We start from the raw sequence: 27,894 nt of genomic DNA, 5'->3' as shown, positions 1-27,894 counted from the left end.
AAAACTATCTTCAGTTCTCCAACTTGTAACTACCGTCCGTGTATGCAACAAAATCCAATTGTCAAACAAAGACAACATATGGATAGTGGATATTTCGTCCAAGTAATATTGCGCGGTGTGTGGATAGTCGTCCATCAACCGGTTTACTCCATGAAAAACGATCGTGTTTACAGACCCCCGGGTTGGATTCCGTGATTCCGTGAGTCAAGCGGGTCTGACTCAGTCTGGTGGCTGCTTGGCAGACTGAGTCAGACCCGCTTGACTCACGGAATCCGTGACCGCCCGGAGGAGCAAAGAAAACCGGCAATTGGAGCAGTTTAATAACCCGACATCGTGATCACTCGAACATCCAACCCGGGGGTCTGTAAACACGATCGTTTTATGGGGGTTCCGCAGGGATCCTCGCTGAGTCCCACGTTATTCAACCTGTACGTGAGACCGCTGGCTGAGGTCGCCAGGCAGTGGGGCCTGACCTTGGTCTCATATGCCGACGACACACAGCTGGCGGTTACTCTCAGCGGGGATGCGGAACAAGATGCCCCCAGGTTTCAGGATGGACTGAAGGCGGTAGCCAGCTGGCTGACGGGGAACTGTCTCCAGCTCAATGCCACCAAGACAGAAGTTATGATTGTCGGAAGGAGAGTGGAATTATGGGGTGACCAATGGTGGCCGCCAGAGTTGGGACCATCTCCGACTCCGGTGTCGGAACTGAAAAACCTGGGAGTCTGGCTGGATGCTGGTCTTACCTTTGTAGGCCACACCAAAAAAAACAGCTGCTTGTTGTTTTGGCCTGCTGAGAGGCTTAAGACCTGTCCTCAAATATTTTGACGCCCCAACCAGGCAGCTGGTAATCCAGGCCACTGTCATCTCCCGCCTGGATTATGCCAGCTCTCTCCTGGTCGGGGCCAATCAGGCAGAACTTACCCGTTTACAACAAGTACAAAATGCTGCGGCCAGAGCGATTGTCGGCCTGCCCAGATTTTGTTCGGTGTCAAGTGTCCTTCGCTCCTTGCACTGGCTTCCAGTGAGGAAGCGTATCCTTTTCAAGGTCCTTTGTTTGACCTTTAAAATTTTGAAAGGTATAGGCCCCCAAATTATGTCCAGCTTTCTCTCTTTTTATGTACCCACGCGCTCCCTTCGTTCTCAAGGTCAGGCCTTTGCTGTGGTCCCTAGATACAGGCTTTGCCGTGTGGGGGGACGTTCCTTCAGCGTCAAAGCTGCAACAACTTGGAACTCTCTTCCGGTTGAAATCCGCCTGCTGGAGGACCTTACGCTTTTTCGGAAAGCTATAAAAACCTTCCTGTTTTAGTTAGTTCCCTTAAGCCTTCTGTTTTAGTTCCTGTTATGTTATGTTCTACCTTGTCACTGCGCCAGGACACTCCTTAGCTGGAGCAGCTGTGCGCACAACAAATATCGATAACATAACATAACATAACATAACATTAGACTTAATTGCAATTCTTAAAGCATAATTTCATGTTTTCTTTCATGAAATACTCCTGAATAGTTAGTCTCGGTATTGGCAATTGTTTTGTTCTTGAGCCACCCGTAGGCATTTCCTGAAAGGTCTACAAACACTATATTGCTAGAGCTGTATGTACTTATTAATGATTTAGAAACAGCCATGTACTTCTTAATTGTTAAGTGGCAATTTGAAGAGCATACAGTTAGTAGGAGCAACCGCGATGTGCTCAGTTTGGCAAAGAAATCAGTACACCCATAATACCTCAGTAATTTTGTCTCTGCTTTCATTGGCCTCTACTCCTGTATCCCCTTGACCTTGTAGCATCCTATCTATGATGCAATAAATGTGTTTGTTGCTACCCGAACTGGTTGGCATGCGTATGCGTCTAACCGCCTGACCCGATGATGCTGCCACGCTATTGCGGTGGGGTGCTTCTGCTTTTAACTATATGAACCTGATGATGTCACTGTGTTGTTGCGACAGCGTAATTACTTGTCTCGTCCTGCATGGAATTATACAGATTGTGGTGAAGGACCCTAAAGCAACTGTATATAAGGAATGGGTCCAACACTGAAGTATTTTGTTATAGTTTACTTAACCACAGAATGCATAATATCACAATTTTTGCTAAACTAAAATCAAATAGAACTGCAACAAAATTGAATTGATGTTTATTTTGAATAGCGCTGGCTAGATCTGGAGGTATCAGAGCGCTTTACAGAAGCAAGGGCAAGGCAATATCAGTGGTAGAGTAGTTACATGCAAATACAACCAAGTACATGAGACTCTCACCATCAAAAACACGAAAAAGGCAAAAATCTTAGGATTTGAAGGCTATATACAGTTAAATAACCTAAGGGAGGTATAACCTATGAGCACACAAGAAAGTATAACAAAGAAACATACGTAGGGGTAAGAGGGGTGGAGAACAGAAGAGAGGACAAGACAAGTTAACAAAAACAGGGTGATACAAACCCAACTTACTGGAGATTATGACATAGATACTTAGGCATGTTTTGTGCTGTGAGAACTGGTGAAGGGCTCCTCTATTGATAATTTATAGCAGCTCATTAATGTTATTTAGAATAGGCGTGATGGGTTCTTATCGTATATTCCATTCTACCTCATCGTCGAGGCCTCTTTGTGCTGTAGACAGACAAACAATCATTTTTTAGGTCTCGCCTACGCAGCACGCATGCGTTGCATAGGCAAAAGACCTTTAGCTATTGCTTCGGCTTTTCAGCCAAAAACGTGCACGCGTTCCATTGCCTTCAATGGCAACGCGTACACGTCTGGCGATTCCCTTGCGGGAGCGAGCGTGACACCATATGTTTGTAATTAACTTACAAACACATGGTACCCCTGACTCGCTCCCGCAAGGGAAAAGTTTTGTGTGCTCTCGCACTCCCCTCACCCCTCCCACTTTTAGAGCGAGGCGTGCGTGCACTTGTTGTTCTTTTGCAAACGCCAACTGTAGTTTCCTAGGCTTCGAAAAAAACTCTCCTCTCAGGTATACCCACTTCAAAGCTACAGGGAAGTTCCGGTAAAATATTATAACAATCTCCTGTCCTTTGGTCCAAAGTTGGTGCACTTGAAACGAACACAAATTTATCCTTCTAAAACGGAGAATCATGTGTGCGGTTTTGAAGCTGAAGGCAGCATGAAATCCAGTGTTCGATCTCTGTCATTCTGTGTCACAGTTCCTGAATTATTTGATAAAAATGAAGGTGAACTGATAAAATGTACCAGATTTTTGAGAAATTTGATTATATGTCCAACATGTTTAGGATCACAGTTCTTCAATTTTAAAAATAAAGAAACGGTCAAACTAAAAAAGCAAGGTTATAATATATAAATGTAAAATTTTAAGTATCTAGTCAAGGTCTGAACGCGGAGGTTCACCTGAAAATTTACAGCCTTAAAAATTGAGTTTTTGAAACGGAGAAACAGCTGCAGGTGGGTAAATGAACATATGTAGAAAAGAAAAACAAAATAAATTTAGAGGATGGCTTCTTGGTTATGAATCATCTTCAATAATGGGTGAAGGACATACTATAACAAAACTGGAAATTTACAAATCTAAAACTCTTGCCTTTTTTTCACTATTGTCTCTTAATAGACTTAAACTGAAAAAGAGGAATAACGCTTAGATATAAAAGTAACCAATATCATTTTAGACGCGGGTTAGGATAAACAGTTTAATGAAGCATTACAAAACAGCGTTTATAAAGAGGTGGTTTCATAAAACCAACAAAAAAAAGGGTCAGAATGATGGAAAAGAAAAATAATAAGAACTGGATGAATAAAAAAAGGGAAATATGTTCTAAAACAACATACAATGTTACACCAATATGATTATTTATCAGATCACTACGCGGGATTGTAGCAAGTGAGGGGGGCATACCTTGTTTAAAAAAACAGGCCCACTACATTAACCTGAAACAGCGAAAACTGCTATAAAATGGTGAGCAATATGCCTAGAAACAATAATAATGCATTTCCCTCAACATTTTAATGTTTGGAGGATCAAACCAGTGCACAGTCTTAATCACAGGATAAAAAAACAAAAGGAACATGTGTTCTAGTATACTGTGGGGAAACAATGAATAACTACCTTCCAGAATCTGCTAAATATCTTAGGAAACCACAAAATGACAGAACCCGATTTTTAATAAACAATCAAGAGATTAGCCAGGCAGTTATTTCATCAAAATTTGTGAAAGGTGAGCAAACCAAGATAATGTTGATATGTATGACATTGTTAAAAGGGTCTCGCTGATCCCTCTGGTAAATTTAAACTCTGTAATAAGCAAGCGTCTGCAGCAACGAGAAGACAAGCTAATCAGTAATACTATGGGCTTATGTTCAATATGTGTAGATAATAGGAAGTTAATGGAAGACAAAATTTGACAAAAAGTTATAAAATGGTAAAAGCCTACTTTTTTCTACTTGAAATATGGGCCAGATAGACAACCCCCTTTAAAAAAACGAAGTTAATGGGACATAAAACACATATTTCTTCACCACAGATCAAAAGAATAAAACAAAGGTATACAATATAAAACAAGCAGTGACATAGCCAATAGGTCTCGCCTTTGGGACCTTATAAGTGTTTAGCCATGCAACACTTGATGTTGTTGCACAAAGGATATTGTGCTGGATAACTAAACACTTATAAGGTTCCAAAGGCGAGACCTATTGGCTATGCTAATGCTTGTCCTTCCTTTGTTGCCTGCCAGGAAAGTTTTTTCCTTGTTTGGATAATTTTTCTAGGACTGTCCATTCAATGTTGTATTTTGTTTGTTCTTTTTCAAGAAAGTTGATGACTAATTTTGTTGTTGGTCTTCAGCATCTAATGCTGCTTTTGTGTTCAGGAATACAGGCACTGGTTTTCCTTGAGGTCATGCCTATGTATCACATCTAACAAGGGCAAAGTGATACTACAGATGACATTATTGCTATTACAATGCACTATCTAAGTTCTCCTGCCTCCCTCAGGTCTGTGGCTACCCTAGTGAGGTGGGAAAGGGTGGGAGTGTTGTGTTCTAAACAAGGGAACCCCTGGGAGGCAAACATTTCCCCGGCTGATGTCACAGGAGCAAAACACCCTTTTTTCACTTTTGTGAAATAGTGGCAGTGAATAACTGGATTTAGAATCCAGTATTAAGGCTGCTTGCACATGAAAAACAATACTTAGAGAGCATGGATTCGCGAAATCGTTTATCTTGGGTCCATGGAATGAAAGGTCCTTGGATGAGAAGGTAAAGAGGGAGTGAGTGACACGGAAGTGGAATGCTGGAAGACGAACGAAGGTAGAAACGGGATGCATTCTTAACATCATATTTGCTATTTCCATCTTGTTAAATCTTGAAATATTTGCTTTTAACTCTGTGCTATGGGAGAAAATAAGACAAATCTCGTGTTACAATTTTAAGGAAATAGACCCGGAGAAGATACTCTGTCCAAGAAATAAATGTGAAGGCTTGTCAGATTAAACCTCTTAATCCTTAAACACACACTTGTTACATGCTCAGACTTTACATAGAAGCCATAGTTGTGTTTGTTACAAAATGGACCTGGTAATTGTATAATTATCTTATTCTGATAAATGTGTTATTTTACACTTTGCAGATTCGGAGTCCAAGCAAGGCAGAGAAAGCTGGGCTATGCATTGGGGATGAAGTGGTCACTATTAATGGCAACCCTTGTTTGGGCCTACCTTATTCGCGAGTCGTCACTTTCATAAGTAACTCAAAGGACATTCTTCGGATGCTCATTAAAAGGTACAATATAATGCATTCATTACTGTGCTTTGCTTTACTAAACAAATACAAACTATTTTCAAAGTTATCGAAGATGCCACTACGTGCAAGGTATAACACATATATAAATATATCACTAAACAAATTAACCCTGAATAAAGCAAGCAATACAGCATGAAAGGGAATGGTAGTAAATAAAAAAGATCATAAATTTACATAAATATATTTTTATTGTGTAGTGTTACATATAATTTGGAGTAGCATGAAGGCCAAACTAGTGTTTTCCTATTTTTTTACCATAGAGATCTCAGTGACACTAACCATGTGCGGTGTAAGGACTCACACAAATGTAATTCAAGCTTTTAATTCAAGAACACCAAGATAGTGCAAAAGACAAGGTTTGTACATACTGGTATCACTTTATGGTTGGCACATGGAGAATGCCCTAAATTAATCTGTGATCAACCCTTTGGTAGCTTGTAACAGAGCAGTCCGGCTTAACTTAGAGGCAATGTGTAAAGTATTTGTGCGACACTTAAAACAGTGATAGAGTGAAAACACCACACAAAAAGGATCCCACATTAAGTTAGAAAAATAGAAATTTTTTTAATAAATAAAACAAGTCTAAAATGACAAATGTTTTATCAGTGGAACCTAAGGTATGACATTTTAAAGATTTTAGTGAAGATAGCCCCAAAAAGCACAAAGTAGATATCTTGGTCATGTCGGACTGGGTGAAAGTCACAATTTCCGGACAACCGCGATGGAGCGCGGGCCAGCTACAGTGACCCAGTTAAGCTAGTTGAACAGAATACCTCAAACTCTGGTTTGCGGAGCGTTGTGAGGATCCATTTTGAAGGTGCGTCGTGCACCCGAAGCGATGCCTCAGTTCCAAGATGCAGTGAGGCTACGATGCGAGGTCCTGCGTCGATGTTGAGGGTCCCATCCACAAGAGCTTGCCATGCATGGTCCGGCTTTGAGAATGCTTCGCGCAGTCAGGGCCATACGTCGGTTTAGAGGAACTGTGATGCGGAGTTCTGCATCGTTGTCGAGGTATCCGTCGCCAAGAGATGTGAAGGCCTACGCCGAGGATGCATCACGTAGTGACAGTTCCAAAGAGGTTGCGGGCTGCGGCGCCAATGTTGGTCGTTGTAACAAGTCCAATCCACAAAGCATCAGCCATGAGTCCGTTCTGCTTGGGATTGCACTGCACAGCAGAGGAGATGCATTGGTTCTGATGGATCCACAGAGGCAGGCAGAGCACCTTAAGCCCACTTCCAAAGGTCCAGGACTGGGGTAGGTCCTCTCGGCAGGGTAGACTGACGGATGGCAACGTCCAAGTGCAAGTGCACGGCTGTTGGAAGTTTGTTGTGTCCCTGAGGTTTCAGACCAGTAGGCCAGCCAACTAGCACTTTGAGTCACTCTGGGGTCTGGTTTGAAGAGATGCAGGTCCAACACTGCTCACCCAGACAAGAGGGCAGCAAGCAGTAGGGCAGTACAGCAGGGCAGCAGTCCTTCAGAGCAGCAGTCCAGCAGAGTGGCCGTCCTTTCAGCAGCATAGCAGTCCTTCTTCCTGGCAGAGTATCCACAGGTCCAGAAGTGTACTGAAGAACTTGTGTCGGAGGTTCAGTATTTATACCAAGTTGTACCTCTGAAGTGGTGAGAACCTTCTAGAGGCATGAATTTGAAGTGCACAGGTGGCTTGCCTTCCTTGCCCTGGCACCAGACTATCTAGAGGGTGTATGTAGCCCTTGTGTGAAGGCCTATTCATGTGTTAGTGGGGCTGTGCCCAGCTCCTCCCTCCCATCCTGCCAGTCATGGCCCATCCAGGCACACCTAACTAAGCTCCCTATTGTGTGTGGCTGTCTAGGAGAGACACACAAATCCCAACTGTCAACTACATCCTGTCATTAGGCTGGAGGCACCAAGGGCCCGATGTAGGTAAATCTGATTTACCGACTCTAGAATACCAAATTTTACCGATTCGGTATTCTAGATTCGGTAAATCAGATGTAGGTAAAAAATCGGTAATTTTTACAGAATCTGTATGATTCGGTAATTACCGAATCGGTATTTACCGATTCGGTAATTGCCATTGATTCCTATGGACCTTGAGGCCCATAGGAATCAATGTCAATTACCGAATCGGTAAATACCGATTCGGTAAAATTACCGATTTTGCAAGGGGGACAGGGTGTCACTTTGACACCCTGTTGCACCCCTTATTCAGGCTTGTGTGCCATGTGGCACACAGACATGCCCTTAGGGCATGTCTGTGTGCCACATGGCACAGGTGTACATGCACAGATGTGCATGTACACAGGTATTCGTTATTTACCACCAAATAGTATTTGGTGGTAAATAACGAATCTGTAAAGGCCTGTGGCACTGTTTAAAGTGCCACCTACATCTGTATTTACCGATTCAGTAAATTTACCGATTCGGTATTTTACAGAATCGGTAAATTTACCGAATCGGTAAATATACCGATTCTGTAACTATAAGGCCCCCTACATGTCAAACAGCAAATACCGGTCGGTAACGGCCGAAATCGACCGTTACCGACCGGTATTTGCCGTCCTACATCTGGCCCCAAGTGGCTAAAGCAGGAAAATATCAACATTCCAAAATTGGCATTTTCAAAATTGTAATTTAAAATCTGACTTCACCATAAATTAGAATTTTTCATTACAATTACAAAGACACCAAACATTAACTGGTCACCTGCTTACATTTGGAAATTACAGCATGCTAAGGTAATTCTGATGTTATCCTATAGGAAAGGTAGGCCTTGGAGTAGTGAAAAATTAGTTTAAGAGTTTTTCACTACTAGGACAAGAGAAACCTAAAAGTAAGTGCTCTACTTTTTTAATTCATTGCAGCCTGCCCTCTGGGCTGTCCAGGGCCTACCCTCGGGATGATTTATGTGTATTAAAAATGAAGGTTTGGGCCTAGCTGGCAAAAGGATTATTTTGGCAGGTCAAACTGGTAGTTTAAACCTGCACACAACCAAGCTGCAATGGCAGGCCTGAGGCATGTTTAAAGTGCTACTTAAGTGAGTGGCACAATCGGTGCTGAAGGCCCACTAGTAGCATTTAATTTACAGGCCCTCTGCACAGGTAGTGCCACTTTACTAGGGACTGAAAAGTAAATTAAATATGCCAGTTTGGTATAAGCCATCCTTACCATGTTTAAAGGAGACAGCACAAGCACTTTTAGTAGTGGGAAAGTGCAGAGTCCTAAGATAAGTAAAAAAACGAAGTCAGCAAAACAGGAGGTCTGAAGAAAAAGTTACGGGAACACCACACCAAGGATGCCAGGTCAAACACAAATGATATGTTCTTTAGATTCTAACTTTAATAACTTGTCATGAAGAAGCAAGGAGAGTGTGAGGGACACTTTTCAGTCTGACATGTTGCATGGCAAATCTGCCCAAAGGCATCAAGAGGTAGAGATACCAATATGCAATTAAACAAAGACTGATCATGTTCCTGGTAGCTGGTTATGAGTGACTGGATGTGGTGTGTTCTCTTATGCCAAGGCTTCTAAAAACAGCAAGTTCACTACAGGGCCCAGCAACCCTTATAACATGGGCCCTTGCTGACAGCCCTGGAGGTCCACACTAAGAAGGTTTTCAATATAACTAAGGATCATGAAGATGCCTCGTCATACGAAGTGTGCAGCCCACTAATAGTAGAGGTATTCAGGGAGGCAAAGAGGAGGGTATACAGTAGGCAATGGGCAATGAGTGCCGTGCGGATGAATGGCGTGAGGCAAGCGGCAGCGATAGAACACAGCTCTGAAGAGATCCAAGCCTCTTGAAAGGTCGGGCGGAGGAGCGCATGCGCCAACACGTCAGAACAATAAAATCCGAGGCTCAAGATGACGGACCTGACTGCACTCATACGGACAACGGATGTGAGGTGGAGGGGCAATATATTAAAAGACAACGCACAGCAATAAAATAAAAGGCAGAATGACTCGGGCAACAATAAAAATACAATTAGATAAAAAACATGTCAAACGAGGTAAACGATGGAAAGGTAATTACTGATCTCCATGAACGCGTTTCAAGTGCCAATATAAACTGAGCGCTGCTTCTAATTTATGAGTGACTGGAGTGCTGGCAAGAGAAAGGAAGCACTGAAGAGCGACTGTCTGAACATGGTGATATCAAGAGCAGATGGGACTCCCAATGCGAATGGGGAAAGATCATTAGGCGAAACAGCAGGGGCCTGCCTGCTGGTGAATAGGAAAGAACATACCTTTTAGGGTAAAACTGAAAAAATGTCCAAAAACTGTTCACTAGAAAGAAAGGTGTCCAAATGCAAAGCAATAGAAAGCCAGACTTCCCTGCAAGGCGTTTGAGGCAGTTACAATAACTTGGACAGGACTGTGCTTCAAAACAAGACTGATATCTTTTACAATTAATGTTGAGGTAGATGTCTTAAGAAATAATTCCAAGACAGTGAATGAAAGTAATGAAAGAATGTGCCTCGCCCGGGGAGAGGGGGTCGCTATAAAAGGAGTCTTCTGCAAAGCAACTGGCGACTGACTCATAGATATAGAAACAGTGTCTTTTGAACACAGCAACCACACAACAGAAGAAAAGGCATTCTCAATCATAGACTGGTAATGGTCTTCTTGAAAAATTAGGAACCAACAGGACAGTCAAGTTAGAGAACTATTACATATTGACGTGGGATGTCTATGGGTTAGGCAACGAAAAAAAACAAGACTAGTGGTTATATGTTATTAAGGCTAAATCAGGCACAGTAATCCTACAAAAAAGATGGAAAATGTTAACTGCAAATGAAATGGTAGATGGAAGTACAAAGTGCTAGCACATGCGTGGTTCGAGACTGGTGCTAAAGGCATGGCCAATCTGGTTGAAACAATAGTGCCACCAGTAATGAACAAATCCCTGGTGGATGGCAATGGATATTACTCATCAGTAGCCAGGAAATGTGGAAAGAAACATCATTTGTGCATCTGTATGTATGTACCACATGGACTCCCATAGAAGGTGTTAGACAAAATGTGAAAGATAATGATAGAGGCAAATGAGACTTAATAATTCTCGTGGGTGATTTGAACTCTGGCACGATTATGACTTTTATGTAAAGAGTCTAAGGACAACCATAGACTACATGGAGTACAACACAGGGCTAGAAAAAAGCCTTCACAATATAATAATTTTTAACATTTCTTCAATCAGGTTTTTCACGAATTTACAACAAAAACATTTAAACTTTTTCTCTTTTCAAAGTCTTCATTCATAAAAGATCAAAAAAGTCACTTTTTGACACTATTTCAACAAATATCTTGCAATCTGTCAAAAAACGGAATTTAGCAATAATCAAAACAGATAATAACGTAATCATTTCACTGACAGACTTGTATAACTACTATTTGGATGTGCATCTACCAGTAACTATTGAATGGACATTTAAAGGCCTTTTTGAACCATTTCTCAGGATGGATAGGTTCGGAATAGTTCATAATGGCTACCTACATTATCTTTATTAGGAATTATCTGGGAGGTCACCACCCTCTTTGAATGCGTTTGGTATAAAGGCCTGGAAAAGAGCAGCAAACTATATGGTTTACAATGGGAGTATTACCAAAGAAACTATGTTGCGTGTGGGAAATTATATGAATGAAGTATCATGTTTGCCTGGATGAAAAAATGTAATGCAGTTGGAATTGCCAAGGTGTGGGATGTATGAGGAGCACATGCGGTGTTGCTTTCTCTCTAATTAGGGTGAATTATGGATTCCGGCTGCACTGTTTTTCCTATACCTCCAGTTATGGCTTGCCTTTTTCAAAATGTGTGTTAATAGAGGTTAATGTAACTGACCACTCCCCACTAGAGAATCAACTACTGTTGAGGTGATAGAGATACAAACTGTCTTGTGGTCATATAACATGCTTATGAATAATGCCAAACACACACTAGCCAAACTAAAAGCCAAGTGGGAAAAGTACTTCGGGATCTAGAGCCATTAGAATAGATTTCATACTTATATAACTCATAATATTACATAGGGCCTATTTTTCTAGAACACAACTGTGTTCAATTCGATATGGGCAAGGAAGAACATTTTACCTTATACATTGGCTGTGCCCAAAGGTACATTATTTTGTAAGAAGCTTTTTTTCAAACCTGTACAATGTTGGGGCTCATCCACTGCTGCCAGCTGTAGGAGCTCTCTAACCAATCGTGAGAGCTCGGGCCCATTTACACATTTACTCAGTTCGACTGTCTTTTATTGGAAGCATGAGAGGTAAAGGGAGAACACTATTAGTCATTAGATTTTTCAATACGGTACAACCAATAGGGTCACACAATAATCCAGACCACAACTGAAAATGTGATTAGTGAGATTAAACTCATAAAATCAAAAATACATTTTCATAAACAAATCCCAGTATGAGGGTGTAGAAGTACATAACAAACAAAACATGTCCAAATCTCCTGAAGAGATTCGCCGATACAGAAGGAAAAATATGATTAGTTCAATGATGGTCAGGCAAAAGATAAGGAAAAAGAATTATGAATTAAATTGCATCAATTGGTTTTCAAAAGAAAGCATTAGTCCTGTCTTTCCCTATACTTCTGTAACGGGGACCAACTATTCTAATCAGCATTTGATTCAGTTCAGGATAGAAATAAAAGAAAGAAAGGTATCAGCTGCTAGAGTCTTCAGTAGAAACATTCTAAGCATTTGAGTCAAGTAGCGTAAAGCTACGCATGCAAAAGCATAGGTCTACACCCTACGAAGTCTCAAGATGTCTCATGCTCTCTCCCTCTCTAAACACATCTTATAATATCAATTGCATTCAAAGTAGACAATCCCACGTGACACTCCTCTCGCAGTAACTTTCCATGTCTCCCAGCACAAATGAGATACTTCTTCCAACTTCATTTATCCTTGGTCATTCTTCTTCTCATGAGAACTCATCTCCCTATTCGTTAACGCAGTTCTTCTTGGCAACTTCATCTTCTCATACCATACAATCTAGCATAAACAATACTCATCTATGCTAACTGATGACGCTTGTCCACACCTGCAATGGAAACCAAATGCACCGAAACCTTCCACAGTGGAGGTTCAACAAAAACAGAACGTAAGACTGTAATGTGAACTTGCACTGAAATATAACATTAGGCTAAAAATGAAATACACATGAATTTAAGGTAAAATACATGTTAGGCCTCAGAATTAAAAGTCATCTTTAGAAAGTGCACTGGGTAACAAATATGTGTACAAATGTACATGATTCACAAATTATATCTCTTAAGACATGAATAATGCAAAGCTACTAAGAATTAATAAAATACTCTCAATTGAACATGCAGTCATGTTGCACATAGATCTTCTAAAAATGAGTTTGCACATTTCATTTCATTAGTCTCACGATAAATCATATCATGTATATACATTTCCCCTATATTAATTAATTGATCAGTACATTAGATTTCTCCATTAGTCACAATTTAAACACACATTTATAACCTGCATCTGTTATACATGAAGCTCTTTATATAAGCGGTACTCCACCTTTCTATTACTAACGTTAATCACACAAGATATATTCGAGTGCCGACTGCCCATAGTGATGATGCACCCCTACATTTATCACAACGTGGCATCAAAATATACTCCTCCACAATATAGGCCCTGATTGTGGCTTAGCAGAATTCCTGTGCGGGAACACATGACCAGGTATTCCACATGTGGGAACACCAGACCCAATTTTACCAGCTGAACATTGTGGGCTGTAAAATAGCTTAAGGCTTTGGCTGCAGCTGCTTACAACTGACTGTATCATTTTTGTTCACTTTGCCAACTGGATTGACTTTTAGCTTTTTTATGGAAGTGATTCTGAAGCCGTTATTGTTTTTTATTCCTTTAGATGGTTCTATTGGGAATTGCTTGGTTTGGACGATTAGAATTTTGCACCTAAACCCCTCCCCCCCGCCACCCCTTGGGGTGATAAATATGGGCACCATTTCATGTATGTGTTTGCTGGTCTAGTGCTCGGTTGACTCCTCAACTTTGCCCCGAGTGTGTACATTTTTTAACTTATCTCTCACCAGTGCATCAGTTGTTGCAGCCCCTCTGTGCACGAGTTGTGAAACTGAAACTTTGTGGTACGTGCATTGTACATTGTTGGAGAATCCTTTATTTAGCTTACCATTTTCCTCATGCCAGTGGCATAACATTAGCCCTGCAGTCCCTGCAGGTGCAGGGGCCCCTGACCTCCAGGGGCCCCCTCCAGTCACTGTGCACGGGCAGCAGGCCTCTGACCCGAGATCTCCTGGCTTGGTATGGGGGGGGGGGGGGGGGGGTGCTATGTACTTAGGGGCGGGTCTTTGTTTTTTTGTGATGATTGCAATTTAAGGGAGGACAAAAAAGGCGGTCCCTCACCTGAAAGGTAAACCCTCTCCCACTCCACAGGATCCGGCATTGGTGGGGTCTAGTGTGGTTAATGGGTAAGGGGGGCCCACATGTACTTTGCAGGGGGCCACAACAAGTTTTGTTATGCCACTGTCACAGGCTACCTGATTTTTGGCTGTTTCATGGGGCCTTGGACGGATTTTTATTGATACATTTTCAGGTATTTATATCACAGTATTGTTATTATCTCCCTTTAGGTGTATGTAAGACATGTTCTCTACATGCCGACCAAATCCGCTTGCACATTCGGATGGTGCATGTGATCCTCTGGCACTTTATTGTGCTTTTTTTACCAGGAACTCACAGTGTTCTAATCGTGGGCAATGTAGATGTATTCTCTAGCTGCATGTTCTGCCATTTTTTTGCACGAGGACACAGGGCTATGCTTGCACAAAGTTATTCCAGTGCATTCTTTTGAGGGGGTTGTTGGGGCTGTGCGCCTATTTTATATTCACCTATGGAATCCTTCTTGCTTGGGCACAGATATCAATATCTCTTGTATATGCATGGTTTGACAGTACAGCCAGCCGAAGTCCTTTAGGGAGAGGTTCACAGATATGTTGACCATTTTGCATCCCCTTGTACTTTCAGTAACTGCTTACTGTGATGGTTCACACCAGTGCTTAAATTGAGCCGGTGGTTTCCGTATACTGATAGAGCGCGCAGGTCACTCAGCTAGGAAATGTTTACTAATACTCACCTGGGCCCATCATTTTCATACACCTTAATATCACTTGGGTAACTCACGCTCTACTATCAGTATATCTTGAGATTTTCTATATTTCTGATTCCTATATTTATAACCTAGCAATGTAGACACTAGGAACCTAAACACCTAGGATCAGGGAGTTGAGTTATAAATCAGATAGTCAAGAACATTTATAACATTTGTAAAATGAAATAACCACAGACTCTGAGTAGGTTCAAAGTTTTATCTAATCATCTTCATCATCATATGTCATGAGCATCAAGTTGAAACAAAATAAACTATCTATAATCGAAATCATAAGCAACGTGTAACTATGCAAGAGATAGATTATGCTAAGCATTTAAGAATTTTAACTGAAAAGGAAGGTAAGAACAAGGAACACGCTATATTTAGATAACGATCTTACGCAACTTGATTAAAGGAGGGTAAAGAAAGGGAACATGCTATACCCACAGACTTTATAGCAGTTAAAAAAACGTATTGAAATTCAAGATTCAATTTAACTCAATATTATAGGGTAGGTAAGATTTGGAACATACTATTAAATTCAGCTTATCTCCTAAAGGGAGGGTAAGATAAGGAATATATACTAAAATAGAAATGATTAACATTGACTAAAGGTAGGTTGAAAAGTGGAACATGCTAATAGACAAGTAATGCATGAAAATCTCATTTATCAAGGGACAGGGGAGAAAAAGGGAACATATGCAATTACGTTTGCAATATTCGAGAATTAGAAATGCAAATATAGATAAGCAATCACCCACACAGACTTTATATTTACCTAGGATAGAGTGAAGACCAACCCTGGCCACGGGTCAGTTGGAAAGACGGGAAGGACCCTCAAGGATTTAGGTGCCAGTAGGCGAGCAGGTACAGCTCATGGACAGTCAGGACAGGATAACCCCAGAATTTGGATCAGGACAGGGTTCACTAAAGGGTACGACCAACACCCGCAGCTTCGGTTGCAAAGCCTGCGCTACTCCCTCTCTGCAAGGAATCTGTCAATAACCCACAATTGGGTTCTCGAACCTCCCAGCAAAGTGCTTCGCCAGCACTTTTACTTCTGCAAAACCCCGAATGGGTTTCTCGAACCTCCCAACCCTGTGCTTCGCAGCTCTCTGATTTCAGTCACCTATAGAGTGCGTTGGGTCAGTGACAGGTCAGCTATTCGGACAAGTCGGACAATTTCTCTAGCTATACCTACGCTAGTTATACTGTTTTTCGGGTCAGTGCACCACCCCCCAATGTTGCAAGTGTAAGGATCCCCAATTTTGATTGGACAAAGGAGGAGTTTAGGTCATCACACCACCTAAATGTTATACTTTCTCAGGCTTAATATTCAATTTCTGTATCCGCCCCTTAAATTCCAGGTTCTCATGACATATTCTTTTGTATAACAATAAATGTTCTATTTACAAATACATTGCATTTATTTAGAGTTTGTGAGGTGAGTTTCCCAGGAGCATCTTCTCAGTCAATCGGCTCCTTGGCAGCTATTCAAAGGTCTTCTGCTCTGGAGACTCGCGGATCTCGCGCAGACGCAGTTTCATTCAAAATGGAGCACAGCGTTACAGAAAAGGCCAAGTTTTCGAAGTGTACATGAAACAGAAAAGAAACAGTTTTAAAACATAGAAAAAAATTATTTCACTGTATACCATGAATTTCTATACTTCACCCTTTACTTTATAATAACTATAGCATTATTGATTATGCAGAACAGACAGCTTTGCGAAAGCGGCAATGCAAGCTTTGAGCAGGTGAGAACACAGAGCAGCCATCTTAGTTTCATTGCGCATGTGCAACTGTTTTCCCTCCAAGACATTGAATACGTCACGTCACATGGTTATGACCGACGCATGCGCAGTTTAAATTCCCGTGTAGCAGCGACCATTTTAATATGCAAGCGTATTACGGTTAATAGACACATAAGCAAGTGTCACTCGGACACCCAAAATGTCGTACAAGGGGCAGATTAGTAAGACAAAACAGGTTGATTACATTGCTAAGGTTATTCGAGGTTCATGAATACAAGCAAGTCGCTTAACATGCGAATCCTTGCTCCATCAATACCCTCTTTGATGATATTTACTATCATCACTATTAATGGAACCAGATGCCAACTTTTCACATTTCACCCATTTCAATCTCTTCAAACTTTCTATTTAGCTTTTTCGCTGCATCTTTATTAGGATGAGAATTTTTCACTCTTTTATAAATTTGATTATTCATTTCTTCTATTTCTTCCATATTTCTTTTTATCCCTCTCCTATTGACAGTATATTTCTTTTTGTGTTTTCGACATTTGCAGCAAATTATTATAGTGAACACTAATAACCCTATTCCCGCTATTGGCATCAGTAATTTACTCACAAGACTTTTACCTAGGTTAGAAAACCAACTACCTACAGAGGAGAGACCATCAGTTAGTCTCTTCCAGGCACTATCAACCTCCAGTGGTTTGAGCTCTTTTTCCAAATTAGTAATGTTCTTCACAGACTTCTTAATTTCAACACTTTTATCTGGAATATACGTGCAACAATGTTGCACTTTCAACATTCTACAGACTCCGCCCTCTTTTGCCAATAGAGTGTCAAGAGCAAGTCGATTTTGTAAAACCATAGATCTGATCGCAACCTATTCGGTATTGACCATCAGGAAACCTCCAGCAGTGTCAGTTGATAACCGATCCACTACTGTTGACAGTTTGCAGATTCTGTGTGTATTCAGAGCACTCCCACTGTAGGTATCAATGCACTAAATATATCACCTATTATTTCTCCTACAGTTTCTCTTTTACTACGTATTAAGCCATTAGTTTCTTTATTGCTTCCAGTGACTTCATTTACATGGTATATCTTTAGGAAGACAATACCAAAATAACAGCTTCCATACCAATGATCTGGCAATTTGAAATAAGCCTTGTTTCCACATATATAATAAATTCCGGGAAACACCGGTTCTGACCCATTTTTGAAACCCCAACCTCCAATTACCTTGTAATTGTGTTCGCATTCACTGGAACCAATGAATATGTTCTTATAGTAACTAGTCTTTTCTCTTTGAAGACAAAGTTTCCCCTTCTTTTCGAAATCCAGCAACATAGCAGCATTAGCTCCAACATTTGAGGTGCTCCCTATATTTTCAGCCCATTTAGGAGTTTTCTGCCTTTTGTCATTCGCTTTTCTTTGGAAACGTTCTCTTCTTTTCTCTGCCATATTTAGAAATATTTTCTCTTGTTCGTGTAATGAACATGTTAAGTTATCTCTATGTGCTTCACCTAAATCTATTGTACCTATAGTTAGAAAGTATTTACCCATATAACGTGTTACATCACTCTTAGTATGTACAGGATTCAGATTTCCACGTATAGGAAGTTCAGAAAATATCACATCTGAATTAGAGTAATAATACTGTAAAGGTCCTCTCTTATAGAATAAACTAGCTAAAATACTACAGGAAATTCCATATGTTAGTGGCAAGTGATGGTAGGTCACACCCTCAGCTACCGAAGCAAGGTAGCTTCATACAGACGAAACAGTCTTCTATCTCCATTGCTTCTACGTAATGTACTAATAGGTTTGCAAATACATTTAAATGAGTTCTATTCTTGATTCAATGATAATGCAGTAGGGTACAAATTAGTATCTTTACTCATCATGTAAGGAATAGTTATTGTTAGTCCTATCCATAGTATAAGTACTAATGAATAAGAATAGAATATCTTTATTCGATTGTTTGCATGTAACAATCATAAAAGAGCATTTCATACAAGTTAATCCATACAGTAATAATAAAATAGGGAGAGTAGTATTACAACAAGACATTCACAAGCATATACACAATAATATGGTTAAAAAGAATAAAATGCATTAGAAGTGGGAGTACAATCAGCAGCAGAGTTAGTTACCCTTCCATGCTTTTTCTATGTTTAACTGCGAGTTTTAAGAAACTACATACAAACATGGTACATTCATTATTTAGCATTTGAAGGTGACACAGTGCAGGTCTGAATTGTACAAAATTCAGGTGCTTAAGTAAAGGTTTTAAAAACAGGTTACGGGGGAGTGTATAAAACTGACAGAAAAATAAAAAGTGTGCCAGATCTTGCGGAGACTTATTGTCGCAGCCGCAAGCTGGCAACACTTGTCCTCTATGCGCTCCACTTGGTACAGCTAATAAAAAATGGAACATGTTAAATCGGAACCTTGTTAATAAAAAACGGTCATAACCGGACATGGGCCAGGACAGGTAGGGTTCCATATATAAACAGGTTTTGGTTAAGGCATACTGTCTCACACTGTTTTTCTTATATTCATTTTCCTCCCGTGTCATGCACCTGGACAGCAAAAAAGTGTTCCTAACAAAGGTTACATCAGTTTTGGTTATTGTTTCGGGGGATAGAAATAAATCTGGTCGGCCTAATTCAAAAAGCCACATTCTTACGTATTTTAACCATGGGATCTTAAGTCTACCATCCCACTGTAGTGCCTCTTGAAGAATGTTTCTGGTAAGAGGTATGGCTGTGTTTAGCCAGCTATTCAGCCAGCATAACAAAGGATTCACGGCCAGCTTATCACTTAGATATGGTTAAAGGGTTTTTTACTACACTGAGCACTATGCGTTGAGTTAAATTGGTGGAACCTGAGTGGCTACGCCCACTCACGTTCAATGTGTTTTCTTGGAGTTGTACTGAAGGAGCTGCCCTAGGCGCTTCACTGACCTCCGGGGAGGAAACACTTATGCACTCTGGACAGATGCTTGATACTCTGTAAAGGGGAGCTACCTTAGTTGGGGGCTCAACAGGGATAGAGTAGGAGGATGGAGATACGATTTGTCAATCGATCTCATCTAAGTAGTCGATATTATAAAAAGCATCAAACCTATTGGAAATAGGTACCCCATATTGTGTGTCTAAGTATTGGGGATGTGAGAAAAACTGCTGCTGGGGACGAGTAAAAAGCTCGCTTCTCTCCTGATATCTACTAGGATGGTTGCTAGGTCTGCTCTGCCATGGCTGTTCATGCCTATAGTCGATATGATTTGTTCGGGTATATGGACCAATAGGCAGTGTATAGGCCCCTGATTGATTATCAACTATTGGCTCAAGCAGCCCCTCCTGTCCGTAGGTTGACTGCACTTGTGTACGACAATGACCATGGTTATTTGGATAAAAGTAACTTAAGGCCATGGTACGGATCAAGCTATTTGTCACACCGCTTTTCCAGCTACTTATAAAACTGGCAGCACGACTATCCCCAAGGGTTACCACTATACAATCACCCTCGGTCGATTTTAATCTGTTTCCCACCCAGTCTACTCTTCTTACCTGTGCAATATGACCATTAATATGTTTAGGGATCGGTCTATGAGTTGTGAGCCAATGGCTCACCTTATTTTTTAAGTCCCCATGTGTTTCTACCCTGTCCCCCGTTAATTTAGGTACACCAATCATTACAATGGTGTACGGGCTACATTCAGGCGGGAGGTTAACATGAAGTGGACTCTTTACTACCACCGATTTTGTCGTGGTAGCACCTAATTGTTTTGAAGATATGCCCTGTTTGGGGTTTTTGGTTGGTCTCGTTTGTTCTACCTGGGTAGTTGCTATTTTGATTGGGGAACTTTCAGCGGCCCATTCACAATCTTCTGTCTCTGCATCATGTAAGGTTTGAGAACTACTTGGAATGGCTGCCACTGGGTGGGATATGATGGTACCTCTATCTTGAGTTGTCGCTGGGGTGGTTAGAGGAGTCTTTGGCTGATTTTGCTTACTAGCAAGGGTAGGGTTAGCTATGGCTTTTTTTACCCTGGGGTTTTTATTGCTAATCAAAGTAAGGGAATTACTGGCTGGTGTGAAGGTAGAAATTGGTTGTGATACCTTCAATGTTTTAAGCAAGGTGGATGTTGCGTCATTTTGGGCCCTTTCAAACTTCCCTAAGGCATTCTCAATGTTAAGGACTCTCTCACTGATAGGTAACAGAAGGGACTTGATCAAGCTTTCAAGGTCACTCAGAAGTGATTTTGTATTTATCGTTGTATGATCAGCCCAGGCTGTGGTGTGTATAGACGTGTTTATGGGTACTGTCGTCTCTTTATTCAAGAACAGGTCTGGGTTTTGACTGCTTATGAAAGGACATAAGGTCGCCTTCTCTGGGGCAGGTTTGGCCAGTCTAAATGTAGACCAAATGTCTTTAGCTGAGCTGAGGTGTTTGGCCTTGAGGAGAGATTTTTGTTTTTTTACAATAGATGACTTGGGTTTGCCTCGTATGCCAGTAGTCCTGATTTTACTCTTTATCAAGCGACTGACTTTAGTAACTGGTTTTGTCGTTGTAGATGTAAAACCACCCGAGGAAGGGGCTACTGAGTGTAAGTGAGCTATAGGTGACATATGGGTGCTACTGCTGTTTTCACCGGTGGGTGCAAGACTGTTGTTCCTACTGTTGCCTGTGGGTGAGATAAGCAAGGCTGTTTGCGTGTTGTCTCTTGTTTGGGGACTAGGAAGCCCTGTAAATGACAACGTTAGAATAGACTCCTCAGAGTTTATAGTGTTATCCAGAATGTTTATGTTACCTGTGGTGTGTAAAGAGAGGTCGGGGAAACATAAATCTGGAGTAAGTGAGAGGCGTCTTTCGGAGTCCTGAATTGCATCCGCTACGACATTGATCGTTTTTTGTAGCATTAAGTCTATGGCGGTTATTGTGGGAAGAGGGCTGTTGGTGACATCTTTCAATCTGGTAGCTGATCTTGTGGTCACGGGAGTATTTCGACTTTTACTCATCCTCGCAAAGTTATTTTCAGCTGTAGGCAATATTGCTGAATAAAGAGGTAATAGCTTGCGAGTGCAGATGATTTAAATTAGCATTGGGTGTTTACCTTAGTTGATGACAGCTAGGCGGGATCTCAGGGGGATGGCCCCGTCCCGGACTCCTCGGTCCCCGGAGGGCCACAGAGGGCCCGCCCTTTGCCCGGGCTTCGCCCGGCGCTGCCCCGCGCGCTCCCGCGACGCGGGAGTTGAAGGCTGCTTTTAAGCGCCTCCTGGCGCGCTCCGCCTCGACGCGACTTCCGGTCGCGGAGGCTGCTGGGAAGTGTAGTCTTTCCCTCACCCCCACTCAGCGGCAGCGCAGTTGTTGTGAGGCTGCGGCGGGGGGGGGAAGTACTCGACGGTGGAGCTGCAGCGAGGTCGGCGGCAATGGTGCTCCTGGGACGGCTCCGCTGGCTGGAATGGCGACTCTGCTCCTAGTAAGTTTCTGGCGTTTAGGATATTACCCACTCCTTTGAAGTTTGAAGGCTGCTTTTAAGCGCCTCCTGGCGCGCTCCGCCTCGACGCGACTTCCGGTCGTGGAGGCTGCTGGGAAGTGTAGTCTTTCCCTCACCCCCACTCAGCGGCAGCGCAGTGAGGCTGCGGCTGGGGGGGTAGGTACTCGACGGTGGAGCTGCAGCGAGGTCGGCGGCAATGGTGCTCCTGGGACGGCTCCGCTGGCTGGAATGGCGACTCTGCTCCTAGTAAGTTTCTGGCGTTTAGGATATTACTCTTCTGCGTCCTTTGTCACTGGCTTAGTAGGGTACAAATTAGTATCTTTACTCATCATGTAAGGAATAGTTATTGTTAGTCCTATCCATAGTATAAGTACTAATGCTACACTACATAAACATACTTTGCAGCATGTTTTACAACAATTTCGTCTCGGTCTTCCATTCACAGAGGAATCAGACATTTTGGCTCTAAAGAAGCTTCAACCCCTCTTTGTAACTTTGCACAGGTTGCTTACTCAGGGCAACTTTCAGGTTGGTTTCACTTCTTCGTCAGTCTGGTCAGTAATCAATTCTTCTTCACTTTTGTCACTTATTTCAAGGTTTTCAAAGTCTTCCAACACCAGATAAGTCCATTCAGGACTCTGATACTTGTTATTTAGTCTTTTTATTCGGGCACTCCTTCTCTTAGGCTTTATCACAGACTGATCAGTTTTACTGGAGTCTTGATTTTCTTGCTCAAGGTCTTCGTCGATAGTCTTTAGTCTTAGTCTCAGTCTTTTGACAAATCTCTGTACTTTATCTCCTTTTCTGAATCTTTTAACTGGCACTGTAATTTGGCTTTCTTCAAGTGCTCTTTTATTCTCGTTCAGTTGTGGCACATCTATTTCATTTGCTTCTTTTTCCCTTCCTGTCTGGATAGTTCCAGGTCTTATTTCAGCTTCTTCTGCCTGGGTGCTAAACTGGGCTTGTTCAGGTATATGCTGGATTGGGTTTTGCTTTGTTTCAATTTCTTCTTCCTGAACACATTTATCTAGTTCTATCTGATCCTGTTCAAGCACTTCGAACTTTTGATTTTCTTCCGCTTGAACTTTTGCTCTAATTTCTATCTGTCCCTTTTCAGGTTCTGGAGTTCTTGGAGGAGTGTCAATAATCTGTTCTTTCCCTATCTGGTCTTCCTCATCATCAGATTTGATTTGGATTTCGATAATCTGATTATCTTCTTCTATTCCTGTCTCGTCCTCACTATCCCACTCTCTATCTAAGTAGGTTTGTCTTCTTGTTCTTATTGAATCTAGAGTCAGGTCGATTATTGGGACCCAATCATCTTGACTGGAGCTCGGTTGTTCTTCTTCAGCTACTTCAGGACCAATTTCTGGAGACCCCTCAGCTGCACAACCTTCAGCCTCAGTTTCCTCAGGTTCTGTCACTTTCTTCGTATGGCTGGCTTGGATCCACCGTGGAACACCTGCACACTTCACAGCTGTTGTGGTAACCAGGATTACTTGTCTTGGTTTTCCCCACTTCGGTGCAAGGCAACTCTTCCGAGTATGTTTCTTTATTACGACCCAATCACCTGGGTTCAAGTCATGTGCTGGAGTTTTTGGCCTGGCGACGGCATCTTCCCCAATCTGGTGAGAGACAGAACGCACTTGGTCACCCAGTTGCTTGCAGTATTCTAGTACCAAATCATCAGATATGCTTATCAGTTTGTATCCTGGCACCCATGCTTGCCGCATTGCTCTTCCCATCAGTATCTCATGGGGACTCAAGCCTGTGTTCCGGTCTGGAATACTCCTGAGTCCCATCAAAACAAGTGGCAAAGCATCTGGCAATTCCATTTGAGTAGATTCACACATCTTTCCCAATCTTGATTTGATTGTGCCATTCAGTTGTTCTACCACTCCAGAAGCCTCTGTACGATATGCACAGTGCAGTTTTTGCGTAATTTTGAATGCTTCACAGATTTGTCTTATTACTTCGCTATGGAAATGCCCACCTCTGTCTGATTCAATTGTGACTGGGAAACCGTACCGTGGTATCAGTTCCCTAAGTAACAGTTTGGCTACAGTAATGCTATCATTCCTGCGTGCAGGGTAAGCTTCTACCCACTTTGATAATAGGCAGACAATGACTACGACGTACTTCATTCCTCGACAAGGGGGTAACTGAATAAAGTCAAGTTGTAATCGTATGAAAGGGCCTTCTGCCTTTCCAATTTTTCCGGGCAAAACTACAGTTTTCTTTCCAGGATTGAATTGCTGACTAACTAGGCACCTCTGGCAGAGTGCCTCTGCTATATTCCTGAATTTCGAGTTGAACCATGTCTGTCTAAAGATGCGGATCATAGTATCTCTTCCCAAATGTGTGTCTCCATGTATCAATCTAGCCATAGGAGCAAGCAGACAGTCTGGCAACACAGGCATATCATCAAGGTAAACAATGACACCATCCTCATTCCTTCTCTGACAACCAAATTTTCTCCATCTTTCCTTTTCTTTTGGTTCTGCTGCATTCTGCAAATCTCTCACTTCTTCCCATGTTTTTATTCCTTCAAGCACCAGAAGTTGGCAGCTGTTTCCACTTACCCCCATCTTTTTATTAATAGCCATTTTGTACTTTGCACAATGTTGGGCCAATTGGTCAGCATATCGATTACCTGCTGTCACTTTGTCATCGCCAGATCTGTGAGCAGCACACTTGAACACCGCCAATTCTTTTGGTAACTGGATTGCTTCCTTTAACTCTTGCACAAAATTTCCATTTCTGATGGAGTACCTGAAGAAGTCAGAAACTCCCTTTGTAGCCACAATTGGCCAAAGTCATGCACAACCCCATAACCATACTGGCTATCAGTGTATATGGTTATTTTCATGTTCCTCCCAAATTTACAGGCTTTTGCCAATGCAACCAGTTCAGCTATTTGTGCAGACTTGACTCCATGTAAATAGGATGCTTCCACTGGACCTCCCAAAGTGCATACTGCATAAGCAGCACTTAAACCTCCGTCCTCATGTCTCATGCATGAGCCATCTACAAACAGCTCATAGTCTTCATCAGTCAGGGGCACTTCTTTTATGTCTGGGCGTGGTTTTGTGCTGTACTCAGTCAGATCAAGGCAGTAATGCTCAACTTCTCCTTTCACTTCTGTGAGTGAATTTGGTAGTAGGGTAGCTGGATTCAAAATATTACATCGGGCAATGGTTACATTTCCTGCACCTACAAGAATTCTCTCATACTTAGTCAGCAGACTAGGTGTGAGATACTGAGTTTTGGTTCTGGTCAACAAAATTACAACTGCATGTGGAACATACACAGTTACAGGATGTCCCATAATAATGGATTCACTTTGTTCAAGACTCATGCAAGTTGCAGCTACTGCTTTCAGACATCCAGGTAATCCAGCAGCCACTGGATCCAAAGTAGAGGAAAAATATGCTACAGGACCCCTAGTCAAACCATGAATTTGAGTCAAGACTGAAAGTGCACAATTGTCTCGTGTGTCACAAAACAGTGCAAACTCCTTTGAATAGTCAGGCATTCCTAATGCGGGAGCTGTACACAGACATTCCCGTAATTTCGTAAAAGCTGACATGCTTTCGTCATCCCACTCCACTGGGTCTTTTGCTCCTTTCTTTGTCATTTTTATCAATGGTCTTGCTAGGACTACAAATCCCACAATCCACTGCCTACAGTATCCTACAACTCCAAGAAACATTCTGATTTCTTTCTGGGTGTTGGGCAGCTCCATATTTCGAATTATTCTAGTCCTTTCTGTGGTAACCTTCCTGATACCTCTCTCTATTTGGTGCCCCAGATATTTCACTGAGGAGGTACAGAACTGTAGTTTGTCTGGTGACACTTTATGTCCTCCTTCACCTAAATGATTCAGTAAGGCAATGGTGTCAACAACACAGTCTCTTCTACTTTTAGACGCCACCAAGAGGTCGTCTATGTATTGCACCAGGACTGATTCTCCAGGCAATACGAAGGATTCAAGGCATTTTTTCAGGATTTGATTAAAAATCGAAGGACTCTCTGTGTACCCCTGAGGAACACGATTCCAGACGTAAACATGACTGTCAAATTCAAATGAGAAAAGAAATTTGCTGTCTGGATGCAATGGAATTGAAAAGAATGCATGGCATAAATCGATTACAGTAAACCATCCAGCATTCCATGGTATTTGGTACAAGATCACTGCAGGGTTTGGCACAATAGGACAGCAAGGAACAATGATTTTATTAACCTTGCGTAGGTCCTGTACTACCCTGTACTTACCACTTGGTTTCTTTATTCCAATTATGGGCGAATTACAAGGACTGCTCAACCCTTCTTCTATGATATCTGCTTCCAACAACCTTTTTATTTCAATAGCAACCCCTGCTTTTACTTCTGCACTCATTTTATACTGGCTTGTATTCGGGTAAACTGCATCTTCTTTTATGGAAATTTTAATTGGGTCAACATTTGCCATTAATCCTACATCTTTTCCAGTAAAATCCCATACCTCTGGTTTCACTGTCTGTTGGCGCTCTTCAGGCAAGTCTTGGATTGTCAGTCTTTTAATTTCTGAATCAGGCCTTATCAGCATTAATTTGTAGATTCCGTCTTCATCTGGGGTCTGAATTTCGACACCATTTGGAGTGCAAAAGATGGAACAGTTCATTTTGCACAGCAAATTTCGTCCTAGTAAATTCACGGGACTTGAATCACAAACAACGAATCTATGCATCTCTTAGAAATTCCCTATTGTAATTTCCATAGGTTCTGTAACTGGGGTACTAATTAATTTATTGGAAACGCTCACTACTTGGATCGCTTCTCCCAAGAGGGGTAGGTTTGGAACGTCTGCTGTTCTCACAGTAGAATGGGTAGCACCAGTGTCCAACAGAAAGGTGACGTCATTTCCTTCAATGTATGGCCCTGACTGGTCTACCGGCAAGGAGGCACCAAGCACGCACTCCTCCTCCTCCCCCCTCAGGCACCGTCAGTAAGGTTTGTCACAGAGGAATGTATCATTTAACAGGAATTGCGAAGTTGCTGCATTTCTATCCTCCCTTCCTTCCCAAATTTCAGTATCTTCACCCTGTTGTGCTTTGCTCCTATAATTTGGCCTAGGTGCACGAGGCAACTGATTCTGTTTTACCTGTTGCTAGGTCTTCCATGGTACCTCATTCTGCACCTGTGGATTTAAATCATTAATTTGTACATTATCATTCTGCACAGCCTTACACTCGTCCCTCCAGTGCCCCATCTTTCTGTACCCGTGGCATGGAAATTTCTTCCTGGCCTCTTCTCTACTCATTTTTACCCTTGGTTTTCCTCCACCCCCAGGGCTCTGATTCGGAGTATTTATCATTTTGCTTAACTGCTGTTCTTGGTGCTCTGCTAATTTGACCTGTGCCCACATGGCTTTTTCTTTCAATTCCTTTTTCTTATTTTCTAGCTCATATTCACAATATTTCGCATATTTAAGGACTTCATCAATTGGTTTAGCTTGCCAACAGATTTTATTATCTTTGATCCACTGTGAGATTTCAGGCCTTAACCCTAACACAAATCGATAAATGAAGTGGGTCATATCCTTCATTTCAATATTATCCAGTCCACTGTACATTTTGAACACTTGTAACAGACGCTCATAATATGAATGTACAGTTTCATCACGATTCTGAGTAGTTCTATCTATTCGGGTCCTGTCTGTCTCTTTTGCAGGCACCTTTTATTTCAGGTACA

The 27,894-nt window shown here is 41.8% G+C and overlaps 1 protein-coding gene across 1 annotated transcript in view; it reads left to right on the top strand.

The window, feature by feature from the left end:
• SYNPO2 (synaptopodin 2) overlaps nucleotides 1-27,894 on the top strand; it is a 788,878-nt gene that overhangs the window by 536,487 nt on the left and 224,497 nt on the right. The window contains exon 2 of the mRNA XM_086961444.1: nucleotides 5,597-5,748. Coding sequence (XP_086817570.1) covers nucleotides 5,597-5,748 — 152 coding nt within the window. The remainder of the gene's footprint in view (nucleotides 1-5,596; nucleotides 5,749-27,894) is intronic.

This window comes from Lissotriton vulgaris, chromosome 3_1, assembly GCF_964263255.1.
Source record: "Lissotriton vulgaris chromosome 3_1, aLisVul1.2, whole genome shotgun sequence".
Classification (NCBI taxonomy): domain Eukaryota; kingdom Metazoa; phylum Chordata; class Amphibia; order Caudata; family Salamandridae; genus Lissotriton; species Lissotriton vulgaris.
The sequence above is the reverse complement of the archived record's forward strand: the minus strand, read 5'-3'. Positions and strand labels throughout refer to the sequence as shown.